At 38.8% G+C, this 23,889-nt stretch overlaps 1 protein-coding gene across 2 annotated transcripts; it reads right to left on the reverse strand.

Annotated features, from left to right (window-relative positions):
- Positions 1-1,421: 1,421 nt before the first annotated feature.
- Positions 1,422-23,851, reverse strand: ylpm1 (YLP motif containing 1). 2 transcript variants are annotated; one of them, XM_007252963.4, is made up of 22 exons: positions 22,860-23,851; positions 21,188-21,394; positions 20,473-20,670; positions 19,205-19,746; positions 16,912-19,080; positions 16,280-16,403; positions 16,046-16,172; positions 15,864-15,950; positions 15,565-15,772; positions 15,129-15,298; positions 14,676-14,827; positions 14,523-14,585; positions 13,657-13,776; positions 13,377-13,553; positions 12,963-13,046; positions 12,455-12,538; positions 12,266-12,346; positions 10,924-10,992; positions 6,789-6,840; positions 6,468-6,592; positions 2,633-2,807; positions 1,422-1,809 (listed from the first exon to the last, which is right to left on the reverse strand). In XM_007252963.4, the coding sequence occupies exons 1-21, from the start codon at positions 23,394-23,396 to the stop codon at positions 2,661-2,663; spliced, it is 5,523 nt and encodes a 1,840-aa protein (XP_007253025.3). In that variant the 5' UTR covers positions 23,397-23,851; the 3' UTR covers positions 1,422-1,809; positions 2,633-2,660. The 2 variants fall into 2 exon arrangements, with proteins under 2 accessions (XP_007253025.3, XP_015462293.3); XM_015606807.3 differs by lacking the exon at positions 10,924-10,992 and having other exon boundaries at positions 22,860-23,850.
- Positions 23,852-23,889: the final 38 nt, after the last annotated feature.

The following is a 23,889-nucleotide window of genomic DNA, read 5'->3' on the forward strand; positions in this document are numbered from 1 at the left end:
ATATTTAAATTACATTAACACAGAAAATCAAAAAGCTGAATTCAAAGCTGTTTTTTCATCGCAATAAAATTGATTTTAAATTCTTTACCACAGTTACCACAAGTTAAGCTTAACTGAGTGCTTCACTCAGATGGTTGTGCTTACCACTGCTTTCAAGCATAATCTGCACACATCCTCTATCAATCAGTCAAGTGTGATTAGTGTAAACATATTTCCATCAAAATAAGTGTTCACATGCAGCCAACAGACATTACATTAAATGCAATGTAAGTGTACAACAGGAAGCATCCAAAAGAGCATGTATTAAAATTAATCCGCAAAATAAGAAAAAAATAGAACTGGGGGAAAAAGAGAGATTAGGTTTTTTTATTCTTTTATTAAGGATGAAATATTTCAGTATTTCTTTTGAAAACTGATTTACCGGTAGTTCAGTTTAAGTACTGTTTGGGGACTGTTTAATCAGTCTAAACACTGTGTAGTTGAAATTGTGGAGATTTGCTCATTGTCTGTGAGCCTCTGTGTTTTGCTTACCCATGATTCTTGTTACTTTCTTTGAAATTTTTAAAGTTATCCTAGTTAAGAGAAGAGGTTTTAATTACTTTGGAGCATTTGCAACATTCAAAGAGTTTTTTGAGCAACAGCAAAAATAAGAACATTTTTGTCAAAATACATCAGAGATTTTCAGGTGACGGAGATCAGGCATCAACAAGGTCAGTTTAATGTCTTTGCATTGGCCGCAATCTGAATGAGTTATGTGCATTTATAGTACAAACTGAGCAGGTAAGGCAGACTGAGTAAACATACGTTCACACGGCACATGACATGTTGCTTGAATCGCCACAATTATGTCTATTGTGGGTAAGCATCATGTTGCCATAATTATTTCTTCTTTAAAATTATCTCTGTATGTGTCCAAAGACGCATCATATCAAACAGAAACAGATTGTTTAAATAGGAACAAAGTGTGCTAAGCTGCGATTAGTCCAAAGATTTTGTTCAACCCGGAATTTTAGAATGACGGATCAGCATGTCATAAGTCATTTGCAGAATGTTGAGAAAATCTCATCTTAACTGGTTGCTTGTCGATCTGTTGCTTGCCGCTTAATTGCATCTATAAATCGCTTACTCTGACAGGAAGTGACTGGTTGCTTGTCGTTCTGTCGTCTGCTAGTGCAAATGCAGGATAAGTTTAGTTATACCCGAATGTTAGGCGCAGTGTGAGGACACTGAGAGGGAAACCGGAATGCCAGTGTAAAGTGCACCAAAAAAAACAACACACTCTTTGGGACCCTTGGAATCATCCTATCCTCTTTAGAACAGTAAGAGAAGGGTGGTAATTTCACATAAGCATACCGAGCATCTCATCCAATTACAGCTGCTCAAATGTAACAGCTTGTGGAATAACACACACAAACCCAGAGTTTAGCCAGTAACATCATGCAGGCTGTTTTAAAGACTGTTTAATGTGACATTTATTGGTGATATTTGTGACCTTACAGTACAGTTTTAAAGAAGAAAACATGTATTCTGTAGAATATATTTAATAAAAAAAAAAGGCCCAACAGTTTATCAACTACGATCAAATCATAACCGCTGCAGGAACCAACACAGAAGCATAAAAAGTAACTAAAATATGAGATCCAGGCTAAGACTACAGACTTAATACATTTCAGGATATTTTACCAAAGCTAGTGCAGACACTAGACTCATTACTATGCTCCAAAGGCTTCTGCTGGACAGAGTTTTTCTTCATCTTTCACCTCAGCGGTGCTGTACAGAACAGGAACTCATCACTTCTCCAGCTGAAGCCTGAAAACAAAATAAATACAACCATTAACTTTAAGCTTAAAGCATTGGCAGTAAAAGATGTAGGGGGTAGAAAAAAATGTCATGAATGTTATTTTAGAATTTAGAATAGAGATGAATTTCTGCAGAATTCCTTATGTAATGACGCCTTTGATTTATGATCTTTTAAACATTAAAATCTCAAATCCTACCCCGTGCACCTTTAAACAAAGCAGAAAGAGCAAACATAAAAGACTATCCCAAAAACAAACAGAAAATATATATACACACGTTCTTCTCCACCAGTCTCACACACTGCTTTTGGATAACTTTATGCCACTTGTGGTGCAAATTTTTAAGCTGTTCAGCTTGGTTTGATGGCTTGTGGTCATCCAGCAAAGAAACTCATAATTTTTAAAGTACTCATTTTTTCCCCAGAGCTGTATATATTAATGGAGCTTGTTTTCAACCTTATTTAGTTATTTCATTATATTCTTTCCTTTTCTGTCTGTCTGTCTCTGAGCAGCTCAGTGCAAGAGCTTTCTGATTAATCTCTTGAATAATCTAACTAATCTTGTACTACTGAACAGAGATTCTAATAATTTACAGCTCCAGTCCTAATTACCACCCCTTTATCAGCTGGATCAGGTGTGCGGTTTGGGGCAGCGAACACCTGGCCACTTTGCAGGAGTTAAAATTAAATTAAAAATTAAATTAAATAAAATTAAATGTATTAACCTTAAATGATATACACCATGTATGTGTGCGCTTTTACACTCACATGAACGCCTGTCAACATAAACCCTAGATTAAAATGTAGGAATAAGTAAACGAGAGATATATTTACCTTTTGGGTAATAAAAAACACACCACTGCTAAAAGTACTTTGTCCGATTGAGTGCTCTCTGAGCCAGCTGGCCTGTTTCATCCGTGATTTTCTCCCAGTCTGTCTGACCCACTACAAACCCAATTGCGCGCTTCCTGTCAGCGTCCTTCTGCTCTTCCAGGTCCGCCCAGCGCACCTACACGCCACACACACAAAAATACAGACACATACTTCAGCAGAAGCTCAGTCTACTCACATTATTTACTTCACTCTGATGAAGAGAGTAATTAAAACATTTTACAGCACAAAACATTGGCAATTATTTACTTTCAATAATACTCAATAAAAACATGTCAATCCAGGTCGATTTTCTGTCATGACACAAAATCTTTAGTCGAGCACTACATAAAATTGCTATAATTCACAGTGTATGGTTGATTTTTTACCTAACAAACAAAACTTTAGGGCTGGACCCGAATATTCGGGTATTCGGATATTCGTTCGTTGAGTAGGTATTCGGTTTTTAATTTTGGTATTCGGATATTCGTTTTTTTTCTCCTTTCCAGAGTTCCACCTCACTCTAACCACTTCTGTTCTCGCGGGTCCCGTCAGAATATCTTGCGCGCGGGACAGAACTGAACTGTTATTGGCTGGAGCGGGAGTTTAATCCAGACGATGCGGGAGCAAATTAATAAATAGTTAAGAAAACTGTAATAATTGTAAAAAAAAAAAAAAACCTAAAGAAAACTCTCAACGAGCAGGATGGACCGACACACACACGCACACACCGATGGTGTTTGGACTGGGGTAAGGAAAGGGACCACACTATTCAGCGCTGCTGTTTTAATAAATATATAAGTAAATTTGAAGCATTAAATGTAGTTTATTTAATTTATATTAGGAACGTGGGGCGGGAGCGGCAGAAATGTGTATGTGGCGGGCGGGCGCGGGATTAAAAGAAGCAATTTTTTTGCGGAGCGGTAACGAGACAGAAACGCGGGAGCGTGGAAGAGTGGGTTTAAAAATCAGTCTCGCGCAGACCTCTATTATACATGATAAAAAAAAATGCAGGCTCTTCGAAACTGATTTATATAATAAAACATAAGGGGTAATGTGGCAACAGTAGGGGCTAAATCGGTTACAAAAGCCTGGCCTACAAAAATGATGTCTGAACGAATTTCCTCTTATCTAATATAATTTAAAATGGTTTAAAAATATATAATAATTTCTAAGCAAACGAAATATTTAATATTGAGCTTATAGCCCAAGTGCAAAAATACAAAATCAGTAATACAGCTATGCCCTGCACAATCCTTAAACCGAAATAGACCAAGTACAATAACGTCATTAACAATGACTTTCCTCTACTCTAATATAATTTAACATGGTTTAAAAATATAAAATAATTTCTAAACAAACGAAATATTTAATATTGAGCTTATAGCCCAAGTGCAAAAATACAAAATCAGTAATATGCCCTGCACAATCCTTTAACCGAAATAGACCAAGTACAGTTTACAATGACTGTCCTCTAATATAATCAACAATGTTTAAGAATATAAAATACTTCCTGAACAAACGTTTTTTTTGTTTGTTTTTTTAAGCAAATAGCAATTTACTGGGCTGGCTTGCGCAGCGGAGAAACCGTGCAGCAGCAGCCTCGGTGTGGGGCAGCAGAAATTCCGGGATGAAAACACAAAGAAATCTGGGCTAAAAACACAGAAAAAATATGGGGTGAAAACACAAAAATCCGGGATAAAAACACCAAAAATCCGGGGTGAATATGTCTCGTCGGTCAGAGCAAATTGAACATTTTTCAGTGGATTAAAGGGGCCGTGATTTGCTTTTTTTTTTTTTTTTTTTTTACCTCTTTTTTTAAAAACGAATATTCGAATATTCGCTTCGAATCAGCAGTGTTGGGAGTAACGGCGTTAAAACTAACGGCGTTACTAACGCCGTTACTTTTTCTCAGTAACGAGTAATCTAACTAATTACTATGGCTGTAACTATAACGCCGTTACCATTTCCGACACCCCGTTACTGCACGTTACTTTAGCAGCTCTATGAACTTTTTTTTTTTACTTCGCTTTGCCCTGGTTAACCCCTCCTCTGTCCGGTGAACTTGAGCTTCTGGCCGCTGTGCCTGTGGGTTGGCGTGGTGAAGTGAGGCACAATTGTGACGATTTGCGTGCAGCACCACAAAAGCAGCGGTGCTGCAATTCAGTGATTGCCGTGGACAGCCCAAGTTCCGAATTAAGGACGTTAAGCTCTTTTTAGCTGCTCCGGTTTTTGTGGTGCTGCTGCTTTCTATTTTAGAGCTTAGATTCTCTGCCCGAATCCCACCTGACCTGAGGACCGACCCGAAATCAGGCTCCTATTTTTATTTTATATAAAGCTCTGGTGTGATGTTGCTAAGTAACCAATTATTATTGTTCACTAAAGCGAACGAAATAGCGAAAACTGAAAGTGAAAAACATTTGTGTTAACTGAATCTAATAAAAACGGTAATTAAAAGGAAAAACATAACTATCTCGAACTGTATTTTGTGTTTATAAAACTAACTAAAACGAACTGAAATTACTGATAGAATACCCTCATTTTTGTGTTTAATTTATTTATAAGCGCTGTTGTACAGCGGAGTTGTACAGCGGGAGTTGTTGTGCCGAGCGCGCGGCACTCGTGGTCCGTTAGTTCTTGTGTAAAGCGCTCGCGCTAGCAAGCCCACCCTGAAATTAACAGAAAAAATAAAAACAAAATAAAATTAAACTATAATAAAAATGAAAAATGTAATCACGCTCTGGGCGCACGCGAACGCCTCCGCGTTTGACTTGCAGCATTGTGTGTAGCTGTTCTTAAAAATCATTTAAATTAAATAATAGTTCTATGCTTCTATGTTACAGTGTTAATTAACATAATTCTGATTATATTTCGCTCATTCAATCAGCCCGAAAACAGACAGTTTATGGGGCGGATCGGGTCAGGCTCATAATGACAGTTTATGGTTCGGGCTTGGGCAGAATGTGCACGGGCTCCGGCTGGGTCGGATTTTTTGGGCATGATCTAAGCTCTATTCTCTTTTGGTGAAGCTGTTATATTAATACCATTTTAACAGGCATTAAATTGTTGTTTTTGTCCATTATTTTGTTTTATATATACATATTTCTTTTGAGTGTGGCTTGGTTTGTTAAATTTCATCCCCAGACGCGTTTTTCCGCTTTTTTCAGTATTACAAGTTTTAGTAATTTTCTTTGGTTGTGTGGAGAATTTCGTTTTACTTTTTTGAAATTCGTTAGATTATATTTTTGTCAACATTTTGGGTTTATTTTCGTTTGTTATTTTTTGTTATTTGTCTAATAATAATAGTAAATGCATAATTGATTTCCTTTTTTTGACGGGCGAATAATAAAAAGTAACGGGATAGTTACTTTTACTGGTAACTAATTACTTTTATAGTGGAGTAACTCCGTTAGTAACTCAGTTACTTTTTTGGAGAAGTAACGAGTAACTATAACTAATTACTTTTTCAAAGTAACGTGCCCAACACTGCGAATCAGTGCCGAATATCCAGAGCTCAAAAAACGCTATTCGGGCCAGCCCTACAAAACTTAACTTTAAATCTAAATCAATGTTAAAATATTTTATTTGAGTCTCTTCTACACTATTATTTAGTCAGTTTAAAACACACGCTGCAATACAGAGACACATCACAGAAATATACCTTGTCATACATCTTGCAACAATATGCTATATTATATTTAAACAGGGTGCTGAATAGGCTTATTCTCGTTAACAGTAAAGCTAAATATACGTCCTGTGTGGTGTTATTATGCTAATGTAGACTGGAGGCACACTTTACCCTCTTTTTGCCAGGCTCTGACATACGACTGGCGTAGTCATCCGGAAGCTGAAGGAAATCCTCGATTCCCGAAACGTCTGTATCCCGCTTTCTTTTGCCTCCACCAGCAAGACCATCCAGCTTGTCTTGACAGGAAGAAAAGCAGCACCAAGGTCATCTCCACTGTACAGCCACGATTATCACGCCATTACAGTTTAAAATAGTAACCAAAAAAAATAAAGATCTGTTCTGACAGTACGATTATAGCATTATAACCCTTATACAAACTGTACAATAAACACAAAGACAACAAAAACAGAAAAAAACATTTACGATACCTACCGAGCTTAGCTTCGGATGTGTCCATCTCCCATTTGCTTTTTGGAAGGTACCCCTACATTACAGAAAGACACTCCAGCTGTTAATCTTCAGGATGGGATGAGAGAGGAGGAGGAGGAGGAGGAGGAGGAGGAGGAAAAGAAGGAGAAAGAGAGGGGAGACAGGGGGGCTGGAGGTGGTGTGGGAGTGGTAATAATGGCTCTTTGGGTGAAAAGATGATGGCTTTAAAAGAAGCAATAGTTAGTCATAAAATCAATTATCATAAGCATCATCACAGCACGTACAGTAAACATGCTTCCACTAATAGGCAGATCCGTGCTCAGCCTGGGTGAGGCAATAAAATGGCCAACCTAAATATTAATACTTATAATAATAACTTATTTTAAGTGCTCTACATTTTAAATACTATATATATATATATATATATATATATATATATATATATATATATATATATATATATATATATATATATATATATAGTATTTATATATATATAGTATTTATATATAGTATATATATTTTCTTATATATATATAAAGATGGAACCATAGAGCATCCCTCAGTTCCATTAAAGACATAAAAAGAAAGTGAGAGCATTATATACTTTTAGTAAAGTATTAGAAATCAGTTGAATCACACAAACACAACTTAATGTGCATAATGTCAAAGAACATACATTTTTGTTTGGGTAGAAGTACAAAAACTGACCAGACTATTTATATGAGAAAGAAAGCAGCATGTAGAGAGAGGGAATTTCTAATACACTAAACTGTAATTCTAGACACAGAAAAGTTTTGTTTAAAAAGGCTAGGACAGGATTAAAAGCAAAATGTTTCTTATTGGTTCATTTTTGAGCATAACAGGCCTTTTAAGTTACAATTCCAGCATTGTCTTCAATTCCTACACAGTTTTCCACTGATAGATTTTAACAACATGAACTAGATATGGGCAGCTAGCCATGTAGCTAACATTTGTCCAATGCTGCTAGCCTCAGCACAAGTCTTACCCATAGAACATCTAACATTTGGCATAGAACTAAAACAATTAAATACAGTTTTTGTTGGGAAATAAACAAAAGGTATTTAAGCAAGCCTTAGACAGATTCAGATACAGGTGAAAAAATATGTCAAAATAGAATAGGTTAATGTTTAAATAGCTAACTATTTAGAAAGCTTACTTAAGTTTACTCAACAGGCAAAACACACTGAAGATGTATGCACCTGCTCAGTCATTCTGCCAGAAAGATTGTGCGAAATACAATGGAATTTATAAAACTATAAGCTACACTTAATGCAGAGCACTGCATTTCTTCCATATCATTAGAAACTGAAGTGCAAATTACTCTTCTTTATTTATATATAAAATACTGTAATGAATTATATTCCTACATATTTCTTATTTCAGAATATTTACATGTAGGTATCTTCAAATTCATTTAATTTGCACCATGCAATATAGTGTTTGATTAAATTTACGTAATTAGTGACACAGTCACACACAAGTAGACAAAAAATCACTACCACTGAGGTGATTAACTGGCCTGAGCAGCTTCAGAGTCCGTAAAATTGAAGTAACATCAGTTTATGATTACACTGCATTTGTTTCTTTTTTTCAGTAACTTTCTGTAATGAAATTATCCTCACTGTCAGATCATTAACCTTTTTTTTCTTCTATTTAAACACAAGTTTACAGATACACCATTACATCTTCCAACTTTCTCTCACACACACAGAATCACCTCATGACTCATACACTCATAACACACACCATACATTATTGTTTGATATTCAGACAGCATATCAACACTTCCCACAAACACACACAATGTTTATGAATACAGGTTGTAACTATGTAAAGATGAGTTGTGCATTATTTTGTTTACTAAGATAGAAATTATATTTTAACCTTGGTTAACTGCTGTTCCATAGCAGTAACATGTAGTGTAAAATAGTGTAATAGTGTAAAATACATGGCTTTAGATTTTATGTTTACAACAATGTACTGGGCTTTAAATATGTATTTTGCAAAAAAGGCAACAGCCCAATTTTTATTCATGCTGTTTTACCAGGAAGACTGCAAGTTGGGTTTAGTATTGTGGATTAAACCCAGTGTGTGACTGTAATGCATTACTGACTGTTTCACTATTGAACACATGATCTAGTACAAAAATAACTTAATCTTGGCATGAGAAATCAATGGCAAAAACACACGGTTGTGCTTCAAAGATTTCAAGATTTTGCCACAGGAAACTGCTTTTACCATAACAACATGAAAATTGGATCACTGTAAATATCAGAATTCATAGGCTCCAGTTGAGTATTTGGGTTAAAGTTTGTATCAGTTAGGCTTTTTACAATAACCTATTTTGTTTGGCAAAACATTAACCGAGAAATAATTGCGATAAATACTCCTCTCATCTTAAGACCATTATGTGTCACAGACATAATGATAATATAATAGCATATAACACAGTTTCACGCTGTTTAAAGAGCAATTTTTTTTTTTTTTTTTTTTTAAGAATATTTAATGTAAATTGGAGTAAAAACATTTTTAAATATTACTTACACATTCACATTAATGGCATCTACTAGCTAGGAAAAAATGTAATGTGCATACTGCTAATACTGTCAATGCTTAGAGAAGATGGAGTGAATAAAAAAAATGCACAAAAAACACAGTATAAAGATGTTTGCATGTATTATAAAATTGTATGCATTATGAAATTGTATGTATCGTGATCTTTTTTGTCATACTGCTCATTCATAGTATCAGTGCATCCCTAAAAACACTGTATTTAAAGGGCACACAATGACACACAGGCATCACTTGTACACACACATACATACACATATAATTCAGATTCAGCAGGTAAAAATACCAAGTGTCTCTTTCAATAAATAAACATTTAAATTTCTTTACTAATACTAATACTCTGCAGGACCTAAAACAGCATTTAGAATATAGGTTATGTATATTCACTTGGGGTTTTTTTTTTTAGCAGCGGCAGTAAGCTTGCCTGTTTGTTTTTTTGTGCTATTTACATAAACTATATAAACTATATAAAAGTAAAGCATTCAGATTAAGATGTACAGGCATTGGACAGTAATGATAGCTGAGAGGTAACTTGGCATCTGGCTGGCTGCAGTCTCCTGTGAACACTGGTTTGCTGCAGCCTCAAAATGGCTTAAATTAAAAACAGTACTGACAAAACACAGCATGGTGCTTCGTGGCACACTAAGAAACTGAACAGTGACTGGAATCTGATCGCTGAGCGGACGGCAGTGAGAGACAAACATTAATGCTGTAATTTTCTAGAAAGTTTGTTTTAACTGTAAAACCCCTTTTCCTTTACATTAGCTACATCAATTTACAATTCTGTCTCCCCTACCTGTCTTCCTCCTGAATTCCTTGTTTTAAATTAAAAGTCCTCTGCAGAGTTTTATATTTGTTATTACACTACTGAAAAATATATGTAGCAAAATGGGGGAAAACCCTTTGGGTTTTTTTTTTTCACAATTTCACGTTTTAAAAAATGATAAATTAGGCAAAGAATGTAATATCACAGGGAAGCACAGACATTTGCATAAGAATAAACAGGGATGCACCCTGTTTTTATGTGTTCAGTTGCAGATTATTATTGACAGGTAAAATGTTGCACACTTTTACTTTTTTAAAAACTTGTCAGACTTGATCACCATTACAAAAACACTACCAGGTGGAACAAAAATCCACTGCAGTTCTAGATGTCCCCCTCTGTTGCTATTTTTCTACTCAAGCTTTTTTTTTGTTTGTTTGTTTTTTTGCTAAAGTACTTTTACTACAGGACACTTATCGCCATGTTCACACAGGAGGTGAAACTGACACAGATCTGATTCTCACCAAGTTGTATGTGTACTTCAAACCGTTCACAGAATCTTTTAGGTTACCCATGTCCAACATTTGTTTGAACAGTCTGCACTGTGTAAATGATGTATGTATTTTATGTATTTCATGTATTTTATGCCTCATTTTAATTCTCTTCAGAATGTTAGGAGCTATGCATGAGTTTAAGCCGACAGCTGGGCTCATCACTGAGACCTGGCAAAGGTCGTTGCAAAAGGATGGGTTATTCAGCCACTGACAGGGCCACATTTACCTGCTGTGTGAACGTAGGCTTTAGGTCTCCTGTCACTTCTCCCCCTCCCAAAAACCTGGTCATGGTGATCTACATACAAAGCAAACAGGGTTCTTAACAGACTGCTGAACTCTACAGGGTACTAGAGGTACATGACCAAAATTCAGCCTTTACAACGTCTTTTTGTGCTACAGCTGTATTTCAATGTTAAGGCCACTCTTTGCTCAAGATATTTTCACACATTTATTTCACAATTGTTTATGCTGTATACTAAATTGGAACATAAACATATATTTTGTAATTAAAACAATAGCTGCTTGAAGCCCAAAACCAACTGTCAGAGAAGTGGTTCTCAAACTAGTCTTCAGGAACTGGTTAGTCTGGGACCCCAAGACAGTACTTTTTTTTTATTCATCCCTGATCAAAACACGTATGGATAAAGCAAAAATGTGAATAATCTGAGAAACTCAAGCACTGGATTTAAGAGAATTATTTCTACTTTTACTTTCTCAAAAACTTCCACGGAGAGAAATCACACAATTAAAAAGCAAATTGACCATTAAGTAAGTTGTTCATCAATGTTTAGAGTCACCATATATTAATGATTCTGTTTGGAGAAAAATTTGTCATTTATACTGAGAAACTACACAAACTGCAAGTAAAAGCACAAATCACTTTTCACTGTATGATACAGAGAAAGTGGCGCATCTCACATATTCTAATATTTTCTATTTCATGTCACAGGGCGAGAACCTATTCAATATAGAATCTCCATCACTTTGTTTAAAAATATAATATAATTTAAAATATACTGCCAAAGGAAGGAAAGAGAAAATGCAAGTGTTTTCATGAAATTAGGATATCACTGGTTTTCAAAGTAAATTGTACAGTCCATAAATTAGTACAGTGAATTTATTTAACAAATTTAAAACCTGCAGCAATTCCTGAGAGTGATCCTCACTTTCTTCTGTTTTATATACCTGTTGGTCATGCTAATTGTAAATATTTATTTAATTCATTGGTGTATATATATAAATATTTTTTAAAGCTCTATCTATTGTGCCTGGATTAAGCTTTAAAGTAAAGATATAGTATAAAGCGTATTTAATGTGTAACAGTTCAAATAAAACTTTTAAATAAATCTGAAAATGAAGTATATGACTAACAATATTCCCTCTGATTTCAGAAAGTATCAAATGTTTTTTGGACGTCAATTAATAAATTAGTTTGTCTGCCATACTTAGAAATAAACGCACACAAACGAAGAATAAATTGTACACTGTGAGCCTCCACTGTGGGACCTGCAGAGAAAACCTCTCAAGAAGACAACAATGAAAACCATGAAGACAAAGAAAAGTCCTACCATATCAAACTCCTCCTCATCCTCCTTCTTCTCACCGGCCTGGGCCTCCAGCTCTGATGGGTTGAAGTCCTCCATTTCCACCTGTGATCAGAGGAGCAAAAAAGAAGAACCATTTATTTATAGATGCAAATAATTAATGGAAAGTCAGAATTTGACACTATATATATTGAATCTAACTGGTTTATTTACCTCTTCGATCGCAGCATCCTGCAGTAAAGAGCGGATGTCCAGCCGGATCATGTGTACAGGTGCAGACTCCCAGCCATTTGCCAGCTGAAGACAAAACATCACATCTAATTACAATCCTAACTCCAAAATATCACCTGCTTCCTAGACACTGTCTTGGCTATTCACAGCTCTAAACAAAATTGGTCAAATGCACATAAAAAATAAATAAATAACTAAACGCAGATATTGGCTGATATTTATCAAACTTGCAAAGAGTGCTGATCTGGGATAATTTTATAGTTAACTGAATTTAACTTTTAAACATGGCCTAAATCAACAGATTCCATATTCAATTCCTATTTATCTTCTAAATTAAAAATATTAGAATAAACAAACATTGTTAGTGGCACATTTAATATATTTTTGCAACGTTAGTAAAGTGTAATGTATTAATCCACATGTCAATCAATTAAACAAAAATATTTTTTAAAATCACAAAATTCATATTTTTTAAGAATAAGAAACTTACCTTTGTGATATCCTTTAGCTTCCGTCCGTGGATGTTTCTCTTAGAACACACCTGATGGTCAGCAGAGATTTCTGCCACGTACACCTGTGCAAAGATGAACGAGCATCATACAAATGCTGATACTTCACAGGAAAATAACATTCAACATTAAACTTATTTTGTTATTATGTGCTATAATTTAATTGGAACACAGTTTGTACACAGTTTAGTTTGATATGTTTTCCCTGTAATCCCCAACTCAACCAACCCCAAGCCACAGCTTGGAGAGAAAATATAAAACTCTACAGCTTTTTAAGCTAGATACAAAAGAAAACTACTTACATGCGGCTTAAACTGAACATCTTTAATACTAAAAAGTCTATAACTAATTCTAATAACACAAAATGATCCACCTGCACACATAAGACAAATTACCTCAAAACCCTTGGTCTTTGCAGCGCTCCAGAACTGATCAAAATATTTGACTCTGTCATTTATGGCATCAAGGATAATGAAGGGAAAGAAACCGTCATCCAGAGTTTTCTTGAAAGTTTTCAGCATGCTGCTTCTGTATGTATCCTCCATTTCTGGCTCATACTCGTATTCAAGAACCTATAGAGTGAACACGGTTTACGTCAAATGCTGGTTAAATATTCTAATGCTCATCAAATCCTTTCAAACCAAATATGCAGACTGTTGCAGAGGTTTTTCAGACCTTGGTCTTCACACGTTTCCCTGTATCAGGGTCCCGTTCTTCTTTTTCAACTTCAGTCATGAAATAGTCGTCCAGGCCGAGCACTCGTGGGGGAGCACCACCGTACTCCACCTCTTTATCCTAAAAAGTATACAGAGATTTATGGTCACAGAATGAATTACTCTCTAAACCTAGGATGTTATTAGGATAACCTGTAACGAGGCTTTGCGTCACTTTTAGTAAGAATTATTATTATTTATTTTTAATAAAATAATATAGCTTTGCAACTCTAATTGTAGAAGATACAATTTCAAACAAATTCACGGTATACCATGGTATGAAAATTAATGACTGACGTGTAATTAAGAAATGCATGTTCACAATGAACCCCCTCTAATCTAAGGGGTAATCTGACAAACTACAGGGTTCATACACTTTTTCAAGCCAAATTTTCATGACCATACAATTTTTAAAACATCAGTGCAGGCATAGACAATAAAACAAAAAATCAACTAAAACTGTAATTAAAATAGATTATAGTAGGTTTAAAATGAATCAGATAAAATAGTTGACACACAATCTTTAATAATAAAATGTGTGTCAGATCCTGAGAGCTCCATTGCGTAGGGCTTAATTACTGAATTAACTCAGAGCTGACATATTTGTTAGCTCAAATGATATTTTTCGATAAACAGAAACACACTAAATGTCCATGACTTTTCCAAATGTTTCTGGGTTTTTTTATTTTTCCAAAACTTATCCAGGCCGGGAAATTGCTATTTTCATATTCCATGACTTTTCCAGGCTTTTCATGACCGTACAAACCCTGAAACTAGAAATTCTTGCTTCCCAAAGCAGTTGTAGATTTAGAAGTGAAAAACTCTCACCCGGATAAGTTTAGCAAGATGACTTTTGCCACTTCCTGGAAGGCCTCGCATTATAATCACAACCTGAAAGTGAATGAAAAGCATAAAACACTTCGATAAAGCAACACAAGATACAATGAGTCCAGAGAAGAATTTAGCAGACCGAAATCCTACCCTGTCTGGACGATTTGATCGACCAGGAGGTTTTAAAATGTCTTCCACATTTTTGGTCTCTGGTTTCTTCTCCACTCTCTGTGGAACGGGAGGTGGAGCAGGTAGGGGCGCTGCTGGCGGAGGCCGTTCATCAGGATAACTCCGCCTGTCACCTGCGAGGAAAGAACTCATGTTTAACACATTTCAACAGATAATGCAAACTAGGAGCGCAACATCTACAGAACATAGATAACACTGACAATAAATGGGTCTTAATACATTTTTTATTGTAACAGCTAAACATTTTTGTTCTACAACAAAAAAAATCTATAAATAAATAAACCCTATAGCTACAGGAAGTGAGGGGGCGATACAGGTTTTATTGTTTCTTTAAAATGTTTATGTAAACCTTTACAGTAGCTTGGCAAATCTAATCAAATTTTAAACCCAGCAAAACAAATCTCCTGTACTTACTTCCATAGCCAGAAGGTCCATGGTCATAGCGCTCGAGGCTTCTTTCATATGAAGACCTCTCATAGCCTGGCCTGCTATAAAGCTCCCGATCCCGGCTACTGCGCCCCGGGTGTTCTCGCAGATCTCGCTCTCGTTCCCTGTATCCTGTACGAGAAGGGCCTGAAGGAGGCCTTAACCAGACAATAGAGATTCAAATGGTTAATATCTGTCTTATGTGTTGCTTACGGCAGCTCTAAGTCAGCTGCAGATGGCTGATGTCACATGGAGTGGTTATGGGCCATTTTAGGAGCAGAAATCTTTCTCCTACTTGACTGTTACCCATCAAACCCCTGCTTGGGTTGGTCAGAGCATATTTCTAAATTTTACATTTTGTTTTTTAGTATATAATGATATAAAACACACACTATTGTGCTTATACACAGAAACAAATGCATACCTCTCATCTCGGGAGCTGCGTTCTCTTTCATATCGTTCCCTTTCATATCGTTCTCGGTCATAATCTCCAGGGGGCCTCTCTCGGACAATGTCCCTTTCTCTTTCTCTCTCTCTCTCTCTTTCCCTGTCCCATTCTCTTCCATAATCTCGCGGGTCCGCATAGGCATCACTTCTTCTATCGTAGTATGGGTCGCGACGTCCAAGAGGTTCTAAAGAGGAAGGCACACAATATGTTCAGACAGAACAGAAGAGAACAGAACTCTAGCAAACACTAGCATTTAAAAAGCAAAATGCACCAACCTTTTTCATATCTATCAGATGGAACTGGATCAGGCCTCAAAACAATCCTTTCCCCATATGAAATTCTCTCCACCTTGGCACCCAGATCTGTAAACAGGACACAGCAGTTAATTACACCTGCACAAAAAAAAAAAAAACACAATACCTGCAAAATATATGAAAATATATCTGCACAGGCTTACCGTGACCATGACCATAATCCACTGTTTTAGCAATGAGTGTGGAAGCTGGTGCTGAGGAGCCGTGCAGGAAATCTGTAACCGTTTCCAAGGATCTAGACAGCCCAGTTTCAGAGAGGAGGTTGGTAGCCTTTTTGAAAAAGAAACAGATATCAGATGCTGTTTTTCAAATGTTTTACACTTCTTATCTAAGAGTGATAAACAACAAAAGATTTAAACTGATATTACAGTTCATACCTGAAGCGCACTTTTAACCTCAGGGGGGATTTCTAATCCCAGCAGACCAGCAGCCATCTCAGATCCCAGTCCAGTAGACTCTGTTGACGTATCTCCTAAAGTCTTTTTACTTTCCTGAAGCTCTCTATTAGCAAAGACAATGATTGGGAAAATATTAGTCTATTGTAATCAAAAGTCACACAGAATAATGCAAGGCTGACTCTTGTCTAATCTTATCCACAAAGGATGTTCACAATCCAATCTTAGCCAGCACAGTTTGCTGACTGCCCACCCCTGATCTAAACCAGTCTTATTTGGTTGGATCTAAACTCCGCAATACCACCAGAAATTTTTGGATAAAGGCCAATTTATACTTCTGCATCAAACCTACACTGTAGCCTATGCCGTACCCTGCACATGGAGGTCGACTCATAGCCCAACAGGCACCTCTCCAGAAATATAACATAATATTCATGATGTCTGCTGAGCTGCCCACACATTTCCGCTTTTCATGGATGCAGACTGAACATCCCTACAGGAGTGTATATATATATATATATATATATATATATATATATATATATATATATATATATATATATATATATATATATATATATATATATATGATCATATTTCTTGCATTTGTTTACCTTATCATTTTCAGCTCCTGGGCAGCTTTGAGAATGATCTCATGCTGCCTTTGGGAAAGAGCGAGCACAGCTTTTGCTGCTCCTGGAGAGGACTGATCAAGTGGATCAGGAGCACTGCCAGCTGGAGGAGCATGAGGCTCTCTGTTCCTTTCATAAAGGGATCCAGGTTCATCAAGAGGAGGGTATACCCTTTCTGGTAGTGGAGGAGGTGGAGGTCTTTCCCAATCAGAGCGTGAATGGAATGGGGGCTCCCTGTCTCTGTCTCGATAAGGAGGACTATCAGCATACCCAGGTCTTCGTTCTGCTCTAATTCGATCCTCATCCTCAAATGGTAACGGTCTCTCCCTTCCCTCATGCCAGGAATCCTCTCTAAAACGCTCCGGTGGGCCATGCGAAGGATGCTGTGGAAAGTCACGGTCTGGTCGCTCTCTTTCCCAATCCTCACGTGGGTGGCGATAATACTCCTCATCCTCGGGGTAATCTCGACGACTGTAATCAGGTGGTGGTCTTTGATATTCTTCATCCTCTGGACCGTACTGATTGCCATATTCTTCCTCATAGGCTTCCTGAGAGCCTTCGTGGGGGGGTTGTGGTCCTCTCCATCTATCTCTCGGTACTGGAGGGGGGCGCATGGGTGGTCTTCTCATGCCTCTGTCTATTATTTCATGAGGCGGCATAGGAGGGCGCCTGGGTTCTCTGCCATGAGGATGAGGAGGCCAACCAGGCTCCCCTTCCATTTCATCATAACCTGGTGCACCCATTGCTTCTCTCTCCAGTACTTCATGAGGGGGAGGTGGTCGCCTCATGCCTCGTCCCATCATCTCATGCCGTGGCGGAGGCCCCCAGGGACCAGGACCAGGACCATGCCTGAATCGAGGTCCCATAAATTCACGATTCATGTGGGGAGGTCCGCGTGGGCCGTGTTCCATACTGCCTGGTGGAGGTGGACGACGTGGGCCATGAGGCATAAAGCGTGGCTGGAAAGGGGGGCGTCTAGGTCCTCCAGGAGGAAATGGGGGCCTGTGATGCATTGGTGGGTGCCTCTCATTCCAGTATGGATCTCCCTCTTCCCAGTATTCTGGCGGTTCCTCCTGCCAGGGTTCTTCTTGACTCTCCGGAGGCCCTCTAGGTGGACCTTGCTCTTCAACATCTTCATAATACTCGTCTTGAAAATGATGGTCTTCTGGTTGCCACATGTCATTGGGTCCTTGACCATCAATCGATTGATGTTGTTCCTGGTCTCCCCAAGTATAATCTTCCGGCACATCACTTTGCGGTTCATGATCGTAAGAAACATTTTCTTGGAAATTGGGGTCAGGAGGGGGACCCATTGGTCCACCAAAATGACCACGACCTCGCGAAAGACCTCTTCCTCGCATTGGTAAAGGGCCCTGTCCCCTGCCCCTTCCCCGCATAGCATGCGGAGGACCAGGCTGCATCATCTCTTGTGGGAGACCAGGAGGCTCGTTGGGCATATCAGGTTTAAACTGACCTTGTTGAGGGGGATTTGGTCGTTGTTGAGGTCCATTACTAGAGTTATTAGGTTTCTGCATTTCTGAACCTGAATTTTGTGGAGGTTTATTGGGTACACTCAGGGGTGGTTTTGGTGGAACAGGAGATGATGTTGATACAGGTGTTTTAGAAGTATCTTTTGACAATTCCTCAGTTTTAGCAGTCTGTTTGGCAGGTTCCTCAGCTTTCTTATTTGTATCTGGTCTAGTTTGAGGAATGGGATCACTCTGAATGAAAAAACCTTCATTTGAATCCATTACGTCATCAGACAAAGGCTTAGAAGAGGCAACACTAGGTTGTTGAGTTTTATCTTGAGGTGTTTTATTCTCGTTGTGGCCTGCTATTCCACTCTTTGATGAGGGTGCCTGTGTGTCAGCAGGTTTAGCTGGCTCCAATTTAGTTTGATTTAAAGACCCAGGCTTGTTTTGGGAGCCAAGGACAGGTTGAGCAGGCTGCCCAGGATGTGGACCAGGGGGTCTTTCAAAGCGAGAGGGTGGACTCTGCCTTGGAGGAGCCTCAAATCTTCCTGGAGGCCCTGGTCGAATCTGATTACCTCTTGGAGGTCTTCCAAACTGCTGACCAGCATCAAATCTAGGAGGCCCACCAAACCGTTGTGGTGGTGGTGGTTCAAATCTTGGGCCCCGAGGTCCTTCAAACCTGAAAACATAACCACAACATTTAAAATATGCTGTGTTCTAGCAGTAACAAACCAAGGTAAATTTAACATGAATATTTAACATTTCTAATTCATTTAACTCTAAATGAAGTGAGCTCCCATTACCTTGGACCTCTAGGCCCTTCAAACCTCCCATGAGGACCAGGTTGTCTCATCATTGGTCCAGGAGGTCCAGCAGGGTTGTATGGTTCAGAAAGACCCTCTGGTCCTCCATCGGGGCCTGAATCTGGTGCACTTGAGCCTGGCATGCTTTGCGGTCCCTGAAGACGGGGGCCAGAGGAGGAATCCATTTTATTTGGTGACATAGTGGAGCCGACCTGGCTAGGCAACTGCATGTGTGCCTCTGGTCCAGGAGGCCTAGGCTGTCCATATGGCCCCATCATAGCCCCATAGGGGTCACTGACACTATACTGTTGCTGCATGGTTCTTAGTGTAGTGACCCTCTCGTGCAGATGTGCTGAAGTTGTGTTCATTTGCTCCTGCCATTGTCTCCACTGGCCTTCATATTCATGCAGCTGGTCTTTGTGGGGATATGCCTGAAACTGCTCAAGCCACAGTTTGAAGTGTCTGTCCCATTCCTGCATCACTGGAGTAAACTGCTGCTGTTGCATCTCATAGTGTTGTAACTGCATGTCTAAGGACATTGTCTGAGGAGGAGGCATAAAATAAGTTTAATAAATAAACCTGTATTTACCACTGCATGTTCAATAAACCTTCATACCAGAAACCCTTCATTGCTGCTCTAAACAGCTAACGCAGAAGTGGTATAGTCTAATACTAAGCTTATGTTGGAATAAAGGTGCTAAACTGTGCTGTGAACTTTAGTTTGGCTTGTTTGTCTTGCAGTTGTGTGTTGTGTGAAAAGGTCAACCACTGACAAGTTGCTAATGTTCTCATTATTATCTAAAAACGTGCTATATAAATAAACTACACATCCATAATGAGAGAACAAACAATATTAAATAATATACTTAAAAAAAAAATCAACATGTATGCTGGTTAATGTTGACTTGGATATAATTTTAAAGTCCTTTTTTTATTTACTTCGTCATTATTTTTTGGGATGAATTTAGAATTTAGTACTGATAAGTAGTTTGTAAACAAAACAGCTCAAATTGTATCTTATCTGGCAGTGAGATCCACTGAATATCAGAATAAAGATGACACTGACACTAAAGCATGACATAGCAGCTCTTCAAATGCAAAGAAAATCAATCACGTAATTAAAAACAAATAAAAGGTGCTTTAAAGCACTTTTTATATTAACCACCAAAGAGAATCTCATTTCTGTTAACTGTTCAGTACTACCTATAAACCATTTAACTTTTAGTATGTAGAATAATTTGCACTGATTTTTTTCTGAAGGTGTTTACCTGTAGATGTGCTGGTTGTTGAATGACCTGCTGGTACTGCTGCAGGACCTGCTGCAGTTGGGCATGTTCCTGCATCAATGCCTGATACTGGTACCCAGCTCTCTGTTGCTGGACGTGCTGCCACTGAGCTGCTGCTGCTTGTAGCTGCTGTAGACGAGCTGCCTCGACTGGGTCTCCAGTGTCAGACACACTACCGGGCTAAGAGGTGCACAGAGAGGAAGTTAATGAAAACATACTTATGTTTTTAGTTATTTATTTTTGAGATTTTGACAGCAAAATGCAAGGGGAAACGTATATAAATAAATTCAATAAGAGCCTACTTTATTAATCATTATTACTAACAAAAACATACACTTTTGCTTAGTGTGCATATAGAGGCAGTTTTATATCCCAGGTGTTGTGTCAATTTTAATGAAATTTATTTTAAAACTAAAAATTTTAAAAGAGAGATTTTACACTCTATGAAAAAAAAAAACACTAAAACTCTACACTTCTAAACTCTCTACGATGTTCTATACATTACCTAACAATACACTCATTTCCCTGTCTGTTCTTACAGACATGCATAAAATCAAATTACCTTTCTAAAAACCTGCATTTTTTTGTCAGAGTAACTTAACCTGAGCAGAAAGGCCCCCCTATCATTGTGGATTCCTATTTTGTGAAGGTAAATCACGAAATCAGCATCAACTTCAACATTAGCTAGACTGTTTACCTTGTCCTCGGGTGGAGGAGGTGGGGGTGGCTCTTCTTTGGGTGGAGGTGGAGGAGGTGCATTCTTTGGAGGTTCAGCTGGAGGAGGAGGAGCTGGATGCGCATGTTCATTCGGACCACCTCCTCCACTCTGGTTCTGTCTTGCCTTTTCATTCTTCAACTTCTGTAGGTTCTGGAGGTGTTGTTTATACCAGTACTCTTGCTGCTCCTGTCCAAAGCAAGCACAGTAAACATTAAGTCCCACTATATTCTGAAAAGAGGGTCTACAGGCTTAGTTCCTAGTGGTGTAAAAGATTACAAAGCTTGAGTTTCGGACTCGGAACACAGCCAAAAAAAAAAAAGCAAATCTATGCCTCCTAGGTAAAGAGTGACACGTCTGTTTCGGAGCATGTTCAGTTTGGTTCAGATCAGCAGCAGGTTGAAATCGGGTCGTTTAGTTTATGAGTGAAATCTTTACATTAATGCTAAAAATCAGTAAAACTCTGATGAATAGTGACACACAAATTTGTATAATGTGCTGTAGTGCACATAAGTATTTTGTGTAAATTGAGGGGATTGTTTCTCAGGCAACAGAACCTTTAGAAAGTCTACATTATACTAGCAATAACAATAACAAGAATAATACAAATAAGAAAACTCAGAGAATGTACCTTGCAGTGTAATAAATATTTAATTATTTAAAAGATGCAAAACATTTACAAAACATTAGATTAAAAGTTCAAACATTTTTGATCATTTTTACAAATAGGAAAGGTTAAACATCTAGGCTAAAGTTGTAACTAATCTTTTATTTAGAAACTACACAAACTAAAATCTCAGTATTTAGTTATTAATATTTATAATTAAACACATAAATAGCAAATTAATCAAAAGGGGTTTTTAAGCATGAAGGGTTCCATTCCAAAGAAGTTATTACAACAAAAGGTTATGAATATACTGTAAGAGACTGTATTTAACCATACGGGTAGGAGGATTTGGGTCTAAAACATTTTAAACCATCTATTGTGTTTATTTGTATGTTTGTTCACATATAGAACAGTGAACAGTATTTTAGCTGATCCTGCTTCAATAACTGTGACTCAACACACAGCGACAAAAAGTATACATTAAAATTTGTTGTCTTTAAAATGGTTTTAATAATAATTATTAGATTATTTTTATTGAATAATTATTATAATTAAAAATGCTTTATGATTAGGCCAGTGGCATTTAATGGTCTTACAATAATATTGTTTGTCTGAACAAATTATGGTACGATAAATCATAAACAAAATACTCTCGATGTGATAGGTCTAGGTGCATGCCAACCCATTTTTTCTCTAACATTTTACTTTTTTCTGTTTGTTGCAGTTGCGCTTAGATTTTTTTTACATTAAAAAATTAAGTGTTTGAAGGTTCCATTAATCATCACAATTGGGGAATTTGATGTTTTAACATCGCAACTCCACCTAACTACAGCTCTTATTGGAAGTCTTTTACCTGAGATTAGCCATGCGTTATGATCCAATTTTACCTTTGACCATCATCATCATCATCATCATCATCATTACACACGAAATCCAAAAGCATTACCGTATTATTACTTAGTAAATAGATGGTGTATTGTGTTGACCTCCACAGCAGTTCTCAGTTTGACTCCGGCTCTGAGTGCTAAAGGAAAAGGCGCTGCTCACCTGTAGAGACATGGAGGAGAGGTCGGTCTTTTCCGGTGGCGGCGGCTGCTGTTGCTGCGGCGGCTGCTCCGGGGGCGGCTCGCTGGGTTTCTGGGGGGTCTCCCCGGCAGGCTGTTTCGCGGGTTCAGGTGGACCCCTGCCCTGCGGAGGAGGTGGAGGGAGGGTCGGGTCGCTGAATCCATTGCCCTCGGCCTGCATCCCGCTCCCGGGTCCGGAGGGGAATCCGCCGACGTTCCCCTGCCAGGGCCCGGGCGGGGGTCCGGACGCGGGGCCGGGGGCGAACCCCGCAGAGCCGTGGTGCAGCACGGACTGCAGCTGGCGCTGGTGCAGCTGCTGGAGCTGCTGCATCTGCTGGAGATGCTGCTCGTGCAGGCTGGAGAAGTTGGACTGAGCGGCCGGAGCCGCCGGAGCCCCGTAACCGCCGAACCCCCCGAACCCGCCGCCGGGCGGCGCTGCGCGGGGCGGCCCGCCGCGGGGGCCGAAGGGCGGCTGTGGCGGCTGCTGCGCCCCGCCGAAACCGCTCCATGCCGGGTACATGATCACACACCGGCACACAGTCGCTGCGCCCTACATACACCCCCTGCACACTGCCTCACTCTCCGTATCACTCTCTGTCTCAGCCTCGCACGCGCGCAGACACACACACACACCGGCCCTCGCGCCTACGCGGCTCCTCGCGCTCCGGCCTCTGCAGTTCCGCAGCGCGCTGGTTCAGCTTCGCGCTCTCGGCTCGGTTCTGTTCCCGCTGTTTAAGGGTTTATAAATAAAGAGGTTTATTTTTTTTTGCGCTCGCGGCCTCCGCGCGGCTGTTAGCACCCTGCTAACCGGAACGCTAACAAAAAAAATGGCGTTGCGTCATTACGTTTTCATCCTACGTCGATACGTACGCATGCGTGAGGCGGAGCCAAGCCGCACAAGACCGGCCTGCTCCAATTCACCACTACTGCCTATGTAGGGCATCTAAACTTAAACACTTAAACCTATAACAACATCTACACACTACCCTGAAACACTGACACTAAATCAACGT

The sequence above is a fragment of the Astyanax mexicanus genome, chromosome 1 (assembly GCF_023375975.1).
Source record: "Astyanax mexicanus isolate ESR-SI-001 chromosome 1, AstMex3_surface, whole genome shotgun sequence".
Lineage (NCBI taxonomy): Eukaryota > Metazoa > Chordata > Actinopteri > Characiformes > Acestrorhamphidae > Astyanax > Astyanax mexicanus.